The sequence below is a fragment of the Aquila chrysaetos genome, chromosome 9 (genome assembly GCF_900496995.4).
Source record: "Aquila chrysaetos chrysaetos chromosome 9, bAquChr1.4, whole genome shotgun sequence".
Lineage (NCBI taxonomy): Eukaryota > Metazoa > Chordata > Aves > Accipitriformes > Accipitridae > Aquila > Aquila chrysaetos.
The window spans coordinates 37,383,931-37,397,996 of record NC_044012.1 but is presented as its reverse complement, the minus strand read 5'-3'; the positions used below and the strand labels follow the sequence as shown (position 1 = coordinate 37,397,996).

Here is a 14,066-nt window from a genome sequence, read left to right as displayed (position 1 = left end):
CATTGCTCTGTCTCCCTGCTGAATTCTCCATTTCAGACTGGACAGTTGCATGATGAGGAGGTCTTGAAACTTGGTGGGGTTTCAGAGGCAGCCAGAGAAACCTCTGGGGTGCCCTGGGGTGGTGTTTCTTATGTTCTTCTTGAGATAGAAAAGAAAAGAGGGTCCAGCAGCCAAGCAGTGTCCCAGGTCTCTGCCCAGCCACTCATGCAGAGCTAGTCTGATGTTCAATCATTGCTCAAGTGCTACACTTTAAAAATTAGTCAGTGCATATTGTTTATCTGGCACCTACAGTCCTTGAGTCCTCCTGTTTACTTGAAAGGTGCAAATATTTAGATCTCTTCCAGAACCGATCTGTGTTATTGTTATTTAGGAGGTTTCTTTTCTCAAGCAGTTTAGTAATTTTTCTTCTTTTGCGTTGTTTTTGCAGAAATTAAAGATTTTCCAAGCAAGAAGCCTGTGTAAGCACAACTGTGTAGCGTGCTTTCCCTTTTCTAAAGACAAAAGAGCCTTATTGAAATGTGCTTCCTTTCTGACTACTAATGGATTTTCCTTCCTTCCTCCTTGCAATGAGCTTAACATTCTCCCATCCTGTTGGGTGTAAATTTCAGCCTGGACTGTTTTCCCTGTTGAGGTGTTGAGTCACTGGCCTTGAATGGGAACCTGTGACGAGACAGGGAGAAGTCGGGGCTTGGGAAGGAAGAGGTTTTCCAGCAGTTTGGCGGTACATGGGATGAATTTTAAGAAACAAGGATAAGGTGCTATTCATTTTCACCGGGGGCTGCTCATATTCTCTTTTCCTAGTTTTATTTCTGGATGCTTTCTTATGTTGGATCTGGATAACTTCCAAGACATTATAGACAAAATACCTAGAGGAAGAGCTGGTTCCTGCTCAAGAACAATGTTACATTTTAAGCTATCTCAGGTTAAAGGGAAAAAAAATACGATGCCATGTGACTGGAATTTGTTTGTCTCCTGGAGGAAAGATGCTGAGAGTCTTGCTTCAAAGGCTCTGCATAGGAATTATGTCCTGAAGCCTGGATATTCTCCAGGGCTTAATTGCACTTATTCATAGAAACACTAAACTTTATGAACTGGACAGCAGACCTCTAAATTTGGCTCTAAGTACGGAGAGGGTATTGTTTCTTGCATACTCTGATTAGCAACACTGAGCACAGACATACACTGGAATAATTAGTAAAATGGACAGGAATTAAAGCAAGCTTTGCTCTGAACACAAACCGGATGAGCTAAACCAGTCTTTCTATCTGAATTTCCTACTTAAATAAGGTTTAATTTTGTGTGGTGGTGGGTTGTGTTGTATGGGGTATATCTGGTCTCTCTCTTCGCTGTAGAACTTCTTTCTGGTCTAAAGTTTACGGTAGCAGACTGGGATAAAAATCTGCATCTCCTCCCATATCATCTTGCTCTGCAAGATGAAGAAAACAAGACTGAGCAATGTAGTTAAACCAGCAAGAGTGAGATTAGGTTACTGCCTCACGTACATTTTTGCCAATCTCAGAGAAACCAGAATCCAAATATCTTTGTTACTAATATTATCTATGTTTTGGAGGTTTCTTTTGCCGCTCCCCCCCCCCCCCCCCCAATAGGGATGAGAAATTAACTTTTAAAAATAAAACTCAAATTAACATTATTGTAAGCTATCTGAGCGTGTGTGAAAAAAACCTACTGTTTAGTTGGCTTAAGCAAAAAAGGGTGCTTTTTTGTTTGGTAGAAAAGCAGTTAAGCCTTCAAAACCAATTGAAACCAATGTGTACTGCTGCCTTCATGGACTTCCTTAGTTTGCAGTCCTACCTGTGCAGAACTAGCAATGCAAGAGGGTCACAAAAGTGTTTTAGAGGGCTTTTTTGTTTGGTTGTTTTTTTATTGTTCTGCTTTAATTGCAGATAAATTTATAAAGGATAAGATTCTTTAGTAATATTTCTTTTTTAGAAAGCTCCTGTATGAGTGAAACTGAAAGGTTTTGTTGGGTGTTTTTTTTTAAGAACTCTACCTTGAAGGAATATTTTCTTGTTTCTGGTATTACTTAGGATTCATATATTAGATTTTCTTTTTCTATGCAGGTTTCCTCATGGCATCTTAAATAAGTGTGCAAAAAAGCTGAAAAAAAGGATCATTTGGACAAAGCAAGTAGCATGCTTTGGTGTTGTCACAGCTTTGTCAGTGTTGGGGCAAATTGGGAAATGTCTTCTGTTCAGAATTTTATCCACCCAGAATTGAACTGCAAATTAATTTTGAAACTTGCTGCTGAAGGAAAATTAACAAAAAATATCCGATGTGAAAATTACTTTTTTTTTTTTTTTATAGTGTTAACAGTTAAAAATGTTGAGTGACTTATTTTTTTTTTAATGGAAGTCATAACATTTAGACCTGTAATAATACAACTGCCTTTTAAAATGTAAAATAGCTCCATGAGATTACTTACCTATTGTACATGACATCCTCTAGGCTCCTTAACTAACATTTGCTTTGTTAGTGAGATGAAACAAGGATCTGAAAATGAAAGACAGTCGTGGTTTGGAAGAGCAATTGTTATCAGTGACCTTTGTTTCTTGGAAAACTAAGACCATAGAGCTGGTAACTTTTGCTCTGAAGTATTGAAGCCTATGTTTCAGGCAGATGTGCAGACCCTATTTTGAAGGATTTTGATGATCAAGGATCACTATGTATTTCAGTGAGCTATTTCGTTTTCCATCCTACTTGAAAGTGTGCGCCTTCTTCCTGTCTGTGCTTGAAAGATCATGAAAGAACCGTAGGCTGGAAAGCAGCTAAACTAATCCAGATTAAAGATGCTGCAGTTTGGGGTAGCTGAGGATCTCCTTTCTATGACAATTGTCTACCCAAGTGTAGAGGCTGAATAAAGTGTCATTACAGAATTCACAAGTCTTGTGGTTGCTGACCTGATATTGGAAGATTTTAATCTAACATAGAACAAATATCATCATCATTTTTCATATCTCTGAAAGCAGCAATGTGCTCGGTATCTTTTACGTTTGATTCTTGCAGGCACTTTGAATGCATATCTTATAACCTGTATCCTGCTTTTGAATTTGCAGTGCAATATCATAACACTTCATCTTTCAGTGGAAAAGCCAACTTTAGGATGAAGCCTAGTAAAAGCCTCAGGGTTACACTCTGTATCTGAACTGCTTTAGAGATCAGCCTAGCTGAATTCTAATTTATGGAAGAAGGCTTCCTATGCTGTATTTGCATTGTACACATTTAGGGAGATTGGGAAGAGTTGATCTTGAAGTGTCATTTAGGCTGATTGTTCTGTTTTTGTGAAAATTTTGCCTATAAGAGCTCTTGAACACACACTAATGAGGAAAGAGGTGAATAGAAGTAGACCACAGAATTCTGAATCCGCATTGTACCATATATCAAGAGACTAAACTTTGTAATTAAATATACTGAACAACTCTATCCAAGCCTCTTTACAGTTCAAATCTGACGTTCGATATTGTGGTGCTAGCCCATCTTGAATCATGTGTCCATCAAAAAATTCAAGGTTAAGAGGGCCCCAAACTACCAATCACTTCCTTTTCTGTTGGGAATGCTTGTAAGATGGCTCTTATTTTTCGTATCTGACATTGGAGATGGGAACTGGACTGGGTGGAGGGATGGAGGTCCTTACAAAAAATATCAGACCAAGTGACAGTGTTGTTCCATCCCTGAATCAGGACACAATAGTAGTGTTATAGCTGCCACAGAGTCCTGTACAGCTGCTAGATGAGCAGTGTCTGAGTCAAGATCAGTGCTGTGGTATTCCCCTTCTGTACCTTTTTATTAAGCCCAATTCTTTGGACAGAAGTAATTTTAGCAAATCTAGGAGGATTTGGGAACTTTCCCCTTCCCTGCCCCTTGGCTTAAGGCTGTAGTTCATCTGAAAACTGAAAATGCCATTTAAAAAAAAGGAAATCACAGGCATCTGTGACAGGTCACTAATCTGTCCTTAAGGAATGGCAGTGAGTGAGAGGGGCAAGTCTGTCATCTGGGCAGGCAGTGGGGAGAGGACTGTGAAGTCTCATCGACTGCTTGGTTAGTGGCAACATACTGAACTGTCAGGCAGGCTCATTAGGGACATGCTGTTAATTTGGTCGGGCAAGCGCTGCCAGGCAGCATTGTGTAGAGTTAAGCAGTGTGAATAGAGCCCGTAAGCAAGCTGCTGGAATCTGCTTCTGTGGTCCCTTTGGACGGGTGTCCTCTGTTTTTGGCTTCTTTTCCAGTTCAAAGTGGCCACGTGGAGTTTTGGCACTGTTAGTGTTGCCCAAAGATTAGTTATAGATTGCAGAAGTAATCTAACTTGTGCTGAGATGAGTTACCCTGCTTCTCTTCTCAGCTGTTTTTGCATAAATACATTTAGCCCGAGTGTCAATTCACTACTTCTGGTGACTTAATTAGAAATGGATTAAGCCCTTTCTCTTTAAAACCCAATTTGAAATGCTATAGGTATTTTCCTTATCTTCACTGCTCACATGTGCTAGGCACCAGCTATATGGCAATTAAAGTTTGCATTTCTTTTCTACTGTCGGAAGATAACCTTTCTCCCCTCCACTTCCCTCAAGTCACAGAGTCCTGCAGGTGGTTTTGGAGGTACGACAGTATGTGCCTTATAAATCCATTGCACTCCCTAGAAGAGCTCAATAGTGAGCTGTAATGTTACGGACTGACCCTTTTGGGCAGAGAAGAGGCAGACCAGTGGTGGGGAAAACCTGCCACGTGCAACCTAGCTGGATGGGTGTCCTGACTCCTTGTATGATGGACTGGAGTGATTCCTCATGAGATTATTGTAAAAGGTTGAGCAAGGGCAAGAGATTTTTTCCATCTCATAAAGGGAACAACCGGATTGTCTCAATGTTGTCTCTCCCCAGTGTGCATCAGAATATACTGTTAATTCAGGAGCTGGAACCCAACAGAGGATTTTCTGATTCTCTACCATGTGTTTGCCTTTACGACTCCAGTTCCTCTCTCATCCTTTGGGGGTGTTTTTCCCTGACATTGTCAGTCTTATAAAAACTTATTTTTGTTTCTGCCTAGTCTTCTGCCAGAGAAAAGGCTGAAATTAATAATTTTCTGGTAACCATTTTCTACATTTTTACCTGATTTATCTGATTATGTTAAGGCTGGGTCACATACTCCATTAGGATTTTCAAATGCTAGCAGAACCAAGGCAGAAAAAGGTTTCCCAGGAGATCAGCTGTGTACGCTTGCATGGAACAGACTTAGCAGGGAATTGGGCCTGCACAATTACCTTGCAGAGTGCTGCACAGCTCCAGCACTTCTGTCACGAAATACCTGGGGTAATCATTAGTTGTGAATAGACGACGTTCTCCACCTGCTGTGTCAGGCTCTGTTATTGCGCTAGGAGGCTGCCCTTCTCCCCTGAAACAAGAGGAATTCATACCTCTGCCTATTCAGATAGAGGGCTATCTATTTAATGCAGTTCCCCATTTAGGGAAGCAAAGTAGTGTTTTTTCCAGCGGTGGAAAAACACTTGCTGTGTGGGAGGGAATACTTCTTACAAACAAGCACTGAGTTTCCTCATTTTACTTTACCAGGGATTTCTATTAGACTAAGGCTGGAGGGAGGGAAATTTGGAATGATTCTGGGAAGCTTGACTCAGGAAGGGGAGAATGATTCATAGATTTTTATTATTGTTGTTTATTAAGGAGAACAGACCATTGAACCTAATCTTTTGCTTATCTTTCCTTGCAAAAACTTAAAGCACTTATGCAGTGACCCCAGAAGAGTTTGTGGGTTTGAATCAAGGTCTTTCAGCATAAAAGCATAAATCCAAGCTGTGGGAGCTAGCCTACAACCATTTTAAGGTAGATTTATTCCTATTACCTTCATACCTGATAAGTATTTTAATAGTGAATCCTCAGTGCATCCCTTTTCTGTTTGTGAAGCAGGGTGGTAAATAAGTTGTTCATGGGAAATGGGGACAGCAGAGGCACTTTGCAAAACAGATCTGACAAGTCTTGAGACTTGCTACTTTCTGCGTTGTGACAGTGGTCAGTTTATCTCTGGTTATTGCTGGAGTCTCGATGTAAGAGGTCATTCATTCAAGGGTCATTCTTTAGTTTTGATGGGGAAAATTTGATTACTGAGAAGAGCAGCTTGTTTAGTAGCAACCTTTTTTCCTCCTTAATTTGGAAATGAACATTTACTTCTCCAAAAATAACTTTGCTGTTAATTAAATCAAAATATAAGATCAGTCACAAGGTGTACATGAGAAGTTTTTAAGCTCCAGCTTAACATAATTTTAAGAACTATGAGGTGATTTACATTTATTATTGTATTCTGCTACTATGAAAAAAAGATTAGTGCAACGTAAACTATGTTTTAATTAAAATTTGGCAAGATAATTTAAATGAAGGAAAAATCAAAACTTGACACAGTCTGTGTCACAACTGTAATTTCATTCTTGTACTTCAGAAGATAATATAACGTAGTCATTTAGCTAATTCCTTAGGTCAATTCTTTAAAGAATCAAACAAACTAGATGTTGCCCAGTTTGTGACAATAGCAAGGCACTCTACTGTGGCCACATGGTCTTACTTTTCCACTTATGGTATCATGTTGTAAAGGCCCGTACACCCCTAATACTTTTGGGTGTGCTGTCAGTGGCTGAGCGTCAGAGAAGCTTCCAAGCTTTTAACTTACTCTTAACTGGTGGAGACTGAAACAAACATCTTCATTATCCTCCCGAAAAATCCTGTTAGCAAAGCAATCTCATCATATCTAAACTACTGGCTTGAATTTTGCTCATATTGTTGTCTGTTAAGCTAGGTAGCAGCTTAATCCCAGCAGAGAGAGAGAATGCATGCAAAGACTCTTCTAGCAAGAAAAATTATATAGAAAGGACAAATGTCCATTGTCACAGCAAGTATAGAAACTTGAACTTAGATCTGTATTTTACTGCACTGGGGAAGGCAGAAGTCCTCAGCTTCCAGAACTGTGAAGCAAACACTTCTGACCAACTCAATACCTATCCTAGAAGGATTTCCTTATAGGCTCAAGAAAACTGATATATGTCAGTAGCTGTAATAAACACATTGTGCAAAGTTAAGTAGTCTCCAAGGCTTTGGATAATCGACAGAAATCTTAATTAAGTTCAACCTCTGATAAGAACTTGTCAGTAATTATAGACATTTAGTTGACATGTAAGCAATCCTCTAAGGTCACCAAAAATAATTTCTTCGTTCATACTTTGTAATGCAGTTGAAACTTTTTTTTGCTTAAAGGTCCAAAGTAACATCAGCCACATGGCAGTGGAAGAGATGTGATAAGGCATCAGAAATTCATCAATAGCTTCTTAGTAAAGCTGCAAAATAAACCCTTCAAACTTTCCTGTAGTCAGTTTATGTCTGGAATGAACTTGTCCTGTGTCCTGTCAGAGAATCTGGATAAGTGTTTTGATAGAAATCAGATATCCTCCATCAGGATTGTTAGTACCTTCCAAAACTGAACTCTGAAAGTGAGCCATGCAGTCAGACACTGGAGTGTATGGGTAAAATTACGCAGAGAGGCTGTATAAGAACAAACATATGTCAAACATAGGGTATAGGCTTCCTCCTAATGGCCTTGGACTTTGTAGCCCACTTAGGTTGCCAGAATTGAACACGATACACAGTTCATGGCTTTTGTGTCTTATTTCTTAATGCAATGCATTGTGTACAAATCATACACTGCAGCAAAATACAGGGATCTGTAGTTACCCTACCAAGTAGCCTGTCTCCTGTCCTTGATTTGACCCCTGGTGTTCCCCTTGGCTGTCCTGATGTCCCTCTCCAAATTAGCAATCTCTGCATAAAGAAAATGAGCATAAAGATCAATCCCAGCAAGAAGGATCCTCATAATGAGACTAAAGGCTCCATTCCACAGAAAGATTTTGTCAGTCAGCAACATGCTAAAATCCACAGTCCAGGCAGTACATCCCAGAGATCATTATTAAGGAATGTGGTTAAAAACTATTTCCCTGGGAGTGATTTTGCTGCTTGGGCAAATCTATCACAGGTGCAATCTATTAGGAAGGCCAGACCGCTTCTTATTAAACAAGGAAGCAAGAATGATCCAAAGAATAGGCAATGATGTGTTGCCTTGCCAGCAAGGAAAGTCCAAGAGAAGACTGCAAATTTTAGTGGAAGTAGAATTTTTGGGGAAGAATCCATAGTCTATAATGGGACTTTTGAAAGGAACTATTTATTCTGTACAAAATTGTCCAGAACTGGTAGTTTAAGAAACAAACAGAAATACCCCAAAAAAACTCAAGCAACCTAACCTGGTTATTGAATGAATGTTGCCCTCTTTTTGTATAGTACAGGTGGGACTGACAATAGATTTAAGTCATCTGCTATGCAACGTGATTTGCTTTGCTATAGCCATTTTCAGCTGCAGCAGCCAACACCGATTGTTCAAGTTGGGTGACACCAGCTTTTGTGATCAGAGATGCAGCCCCCTTTTTTCTTTTTTCTTTTTTTTTTCTTTTTTTTTTTTTTTTGAAGATGATCAAAAGAATGAAAATTATAGGGACCTTCCTCACCTGAGAGGCACAGAGTTGGGTAAGTAGATATTCTTGCAAATTCTCTTAACAGCAACTCCCAGCTTCAGCCTGACAATACAACACTGATATGTTCCTCTTCTCTCCTAGGAATGAGAACTCAAGATCGAGCAAGAAGGTAAGCTACGTAGTTATTTATAACAAATTCCACATCCATTCAAAAAAGATTTTTCCTAGAAATCCTTTCAATCTGAAATTCAGATATTCTTTGAAGCCAGTTCTCTTGCAAAATTTGTGGTCCTTTTTTTTTTTTTTTTTTTTTTTCTGAATTACCTTAAAGTACATGTAGAAGGTGATAATTTATTCCTTTGTTTCCTTGGCTAAGGAGAATTCAGTGTGTATTTTTGCTTTACCCCACTAGTTTGAGTGATTCATCTTGCCTTCCAAAATGATTACATGTCTATCAATCCAACTGCAAACCCTTTTTGAAAACTCCTTGCCACTGTTATATATACTGAATAAATCAAAGCCAAACTATCTCAAATACATGTTTCTGTGACACAATAAAATGATTGCTAGGATTATAACTGTCTGTAGCTGGAACTGAGAGCTATTTAGCATTGAGCAAATAAACCAACCAACCTTCCCGTTCCCCACCCCTCTCACTAAAACCACTGGAAAGTGTGTATAACCAGTATTTGATCTTTTTCTGCAGCATCCAGAGGAGCCTGCGGAAGCAACCACCTGAAACAGTCCTCTCAGTACTTTTCACCTGTAGCCCCATGTGCCTTATTTGCAAATCATTGCATTTGGGCTTTCTCCGGGCACTGAATCAGTCTGCTTGTTGTTAAACATTTTTCCACCTGTTTTTGGCTCCACACTGGATTTCTGCTGGACCCTGAAAGCGGTGAATAGTTTTGAAGGAAAATGACCTGACTGAAGCAGAATACAATTTGAAGAGCCCTCCACATGTTATTGCTAAATCCTGGAAGCCTCCCTTCAGGATTAGTGGTTCTTAAGTTGCTTCAATGGCCAGGGCTAGCAGTCCTCTGGTAGGCAGAGCAGGTCTCAGGTGGCCTCATTGGCTCTGGTTTTGCATCAGGTTGTTTTCACTCCTTTTTCCTCAGAGCTGTCTTTCCTCCTCAGCTACTCTTCTTCCTCTCTTACTCATGCGGTGTTGCTCTTCTGTGCAAATACACGTAACTTAAATCATGGTTGCTCTGGTTCCACCTTCTGTTTTTTGTATTTGAGTATTAAATTTCACTTTTTTTTAAATCAAACCACAACACATTTCTTTTTGGGGTCACAGAAGCATGTTTGGCATGTTTAAGTTGCCACTGTGAGGTTCTTCTCCAAATAGAATTCAAACCATTATGTTACAGTCTGTACCAGACCCTTCCTAGCAGCTGTGTTTATACAGCTCCTAGTAAAATGGGTCCCTGATTAGGATTTTTGAATAGCTCATTCACTGAAAAAATGGTGTTTTGAACCAGCTAAAGCTATTTAAAAAATTGGGATAATATATGATTAAAAGTTTTGGTTTGAAAAAATGTCAGTGGCAACACCCTGCCAAATTTTAGGCCCAAAACATCATCGCCATTAGTATCACAAAGATTAAGTTACCAGAATTTAATTGGGCAATAAGTGTTTTTCTTTTGCTTGTTTAAAAAAATAGCTGAAAAATTAATTTGACAGAGATTGAAAATTATATGTTCAGAGTAGTCACCCAAAATGGTTAAACCTTGGTAAATTATATGAAGCTGAGGACAGGTTCTGTATGTTGGAATTGTCAAGCAGCAGTAATTTGGGGGCAACTTGATCCAGAATAAGAAACTGAACATTAGAGCAGTTCTGGGGTTGCTTCACAACTATCAAGACAAGCTGTTTGAAAAACCAAAACCCATCCGCTATTCTGAGTGGCACTGGTACACACTACAGACCCTGTGTGTTGGACAGGTGGGTTGTAAATAGCCATTCTGTTCCTGCCAGGCAATGTCTTTATGAGGTTGGAGAAGCGATAGTTGGTGTGCCAGCAGCAATGCCTTCTGGTGTGCGGGGAACCCTACAGGCTTGAAAAGTGTTAAGGCTGGGAGGAAAAGGTACCTCAGCTGGGCTATTCCCCACTGTGGAGTTAGCTGCATTTCCAGTATTCTGCAAGTTTGGTTACATGCTTTCTTGCTGCGGATACTGGCATTAAACAAAAACAGTAAGCGTACATTAAGGCGGGGAAACACAAGTGCTGCTTCTGCTCCATTAAGCTGGAACACATGATTAAAGGACCAAAAGCTACTTTGGTTGACAAACTCCGTACTTAAATGTTTTTTAAATCATAAACTAAGAGCAAAGATTTATAAGTTTGTGTCGTGATCCATAAATCTAGATCTCCTCTTGTCCTTCTACTTGAGACAAATGGCTTGTAGAGGAAATTGTAGTGGTTTGGATAAGTCTAGGTTTCAGCAGTCAGCCCTCTTAGGTCGACATGTAAGAAACATCTGTAATTGTTTGAGGAATTTGGCAGACGATCTTCTGCTTAAATCACATTTTCCCCTTTGAAAGTTGGAAATGTCCATGTATAGATTAAAACACACAAGCCACATACCTCTGCACTTGTGGAATTAGACACGGTATCAACTTGCTGTTACCTTGCAAATCCTACTGCAACATAAGAGCAAGTTGATACCTTGCTATAGTGAAAGAGACCAACTTAAGGTTATTTAAAACTGTGTACCTTTTTTGTGCCCCAGAATAAAATCTAATAGTTTTAAGGGGAGTTGCCGTTAAGTAGCGGGCTACTTCAGTGTTCAGAGTTTGCCACTTGCTTTGGGTTTTGACTAAGACTAAAATCAAAAGGTTCTTTGAGTAAAATTATACAAACCCTCCTTTCCAGGCAGAATTGCTAAGTTATGTGCAGAGTTGTCACACGCTGGGCCTCTGAGTGCATTTAGCATACAGTTGTGCATAGTCTGTCTAGAATCATCTCATCCTGCAATGAGATCATGTAAATTCAAAGCATATTAAATTTAATCCTTGTTTTCAGGATTATACCTTGGAAGTTTAAAATTGCAGAGTATAAGAAAGGCATAACGTTCCTGACTGCTCATTATAAAAAATGAGGCCCAGCTCATTGTGAAGTAAGTCTTTGGTTCTGCCACTGAAAGCAGAATTTGGTGAACGGACTTCAGTGGGAGATTCAAGCTGATGTCTGGTGACCTTTGTCAAGCAGAACAAATGATTGCTATGTTTGCTAGAATTGTATTAGTGCTGGATGCTTCTGGTGCAGCATGAGCAAATGAAGTTTAAAAGTCTGGCTGTCTCTCAGCAAACTTTGCCTTTTGATTGAGTCTACAAATGCTGTAGCATAGACCCTCCAGGCAGGAATTTCAGGCTCTGCTTTATTTGATGCCAGGTCCTTTAATAGTTTCAGAAAGTGATTTTGCTTGTAATACAAAAGCATGATGAAAACAGGCAAGATCCTGAATAATGTGTTAAAATCAATTCCTGTGTGTCAGATTCCTGCATAGCATGTCCTTTGGTAGACACAGTAGTTCTCTGAACAACCTGAGGAAGAGGCTGTCACACAGATGCTGCATACAGGCTGCAGCTCTGTGTGTTCCAGCTCCGGAATGACAAAGCATAGCTATCAACTATTTAAGCTTAGCCCAGCTCATAGTGGACAAAGACACAAAACCAGGCAAGAAATGCTTCCCCCCCCCCCCCAAAAAAAAAAAAAAAGCCAAACTTTGCAACTACTCGTTACCCTTTTTTGCATGAGTAACCTATAGGAGCTAAAGACTATATTGATGATTCAGAGACTCATCTGTGATTCTGACCTTGACCACTGAAATGGTGGTAAGTTTACTGTGGAAGTGCCCTTGGTAGCTTTGAGCTCGAGGATGTACTAGATTTCATCCTAGCAGCATTCAGTGACCAATCTTGTGTGATGCCAAGACTTTCCATATTCAGCACCCTGCTTTATTCTAAAGACAAGCTTAGTTGGTTGTCAGTAGTCCTTCTGAGGCAGGGATTTTCACTGTGGACTGATTGAGTGAGAATCACACTAGAGGGAATGAAGGTGGAAGAATTGTCTCCCTTAAAGCGACTGCTGGAACAAAAAATACCCCTGCTCTCTTCAGTATGTCACTGCTGTAGCACCATGGAAAACGGACTTACTGTTTTCTTGCAACACTTTCTGCCACCTCCTTTACTCTTGTTTTCCTTTCTGTCCTCTCTACTTTTTCCTTGCTGGTCTCTCTTCTACATTCAGTATCTCCCTCTGTTTTCACTTCTTATCTTTACATACTTAATCCAAGGCAGTCAGTTCAAGCTGCTTTTTTTTTTGCCTTTACTCCCTGGGAAACATCTACATCCTTTCTGTTCCCTTCCCAGGGCCTTTCGGTATGCCAGCACTGGCATGTCTTAGCCAGCTGCAAGCCTCCCTGCTCCTCCAGCCAAGCAAGTAGTTGTTAGCAACAGACTGGGTGCCCGACTGGACTCAGCTGAGTATCTCCCCTTTGGGATATTCTTGGTGGCTGCTGCGGAGCTCTATGCAGCATGGCTCAGTTTCTCTGTATGTGGTGGGGGTGGCAGGAAGGGTTCGTACAGAAAGTGCAAAGCAGTCTGGCATCTTCCACAACTGCAGTTTTTTTCCTCATGAAGAATAAACGTTTCCTTTTCAGGAAGATTAACCTATTTGGAGGATGCTTTTCACATTTGCAGGGGAATACAGTGTAGTATTTCTCTTGCAAGCCTATCTGAACCACTTCAAGAAGTTGCAGTGAGTATTTTACGGCTGATTGGCAGTTGTCAGTCACTGGTTATACATCTTCAATGTTTTTCTTAGGCAGGCTGAATTGCCTGATAACAGCTTTCTGGAATGTAGCAGGAGGCAGTGCAGCATTTTCATTTAATTGCTTGTGGAGATAGCTGCAGGATTTGGTGTCAGAAAATATTGCTAAATCTCGGGGGATTTCTTGGCATTTTGTTGCCACAATAAAGTCATAGTTGTCACAGTGGCTTAGTACAGCCACAGAATATATGTACAATTACTTATGCAGCCTGAAAATGTAGTGCAATAATAAAATACTGTATTTACGTATCTGCGACTTGCATTCGTTTGAGTCTTCTAATACTACTTTTGTCCTTTGCTGTATTATTTAAATGCATATTTTTCATATTTGAGATTTATAAAGATGTTCAGAAGAGTTGTATGCTGTCAGTCTGGTCACATTTTGCAGCCAGTCTTAAATATGATCCTACTTGTGGGTTTGTGTCTCTCAAATATATTTATTACAAAGGCATTTCAGTTTTGTAAATCCGTATTTATAAGGAATTTGTTCCAGAGTAGAACTGCCATTGCATTGTTAACACCAAGATGACAAGTGTCCTGAAAATGAGGTGTCAAGCAAACATAGGCAGTTTCCACTTGAGTTTTTTCGACTGTCCTGAAGCCCAGACAGTCCATGTTGTGGAGCATTTGCAAAGTAAGATTAATGCAGTGCAGAGCTGCTGATGAATTACAGGAGAGCAGTCCCTTGAGACAAAAATG

The 14,066-nt window shown here is 39.9% G+C and overlaps 1 protein-coding gene across 2 annotated transcripts in view; it reads left to right on the top strand.

Annotated features, from left to right (window-relative positions):
* The window catches only part of ZDHHC8 (zinc finger DHHC-type palmitoyltransferase 8), a 123,593-nt gene that overhangs the window by 56,896 nt on the left and 52,631 nt on the right, over nt 1–14,066 (top strand). The window contains exons 2-3 of one of the 2 annotated variants that reach the window (XM_030025523.2): nt 8,526–8,582; nt 8,672–8,699. The exons of the other annotated variant lie outside the window; for it this stretch is intronic. Coding sequence (XP_029881383.1) covers nt 8,674–8,699 — 26 coding nt within the window. The 5' untranslated portion in view covers nt 8,526–8,582; nt 8,672–8,673. The remainder of the gene's footprint in view (nt 1–8,525; nt 8,583–8,671; nt 8,700–14,066) is intronic. 2 annotated transcript variants of the gene reach the window in all.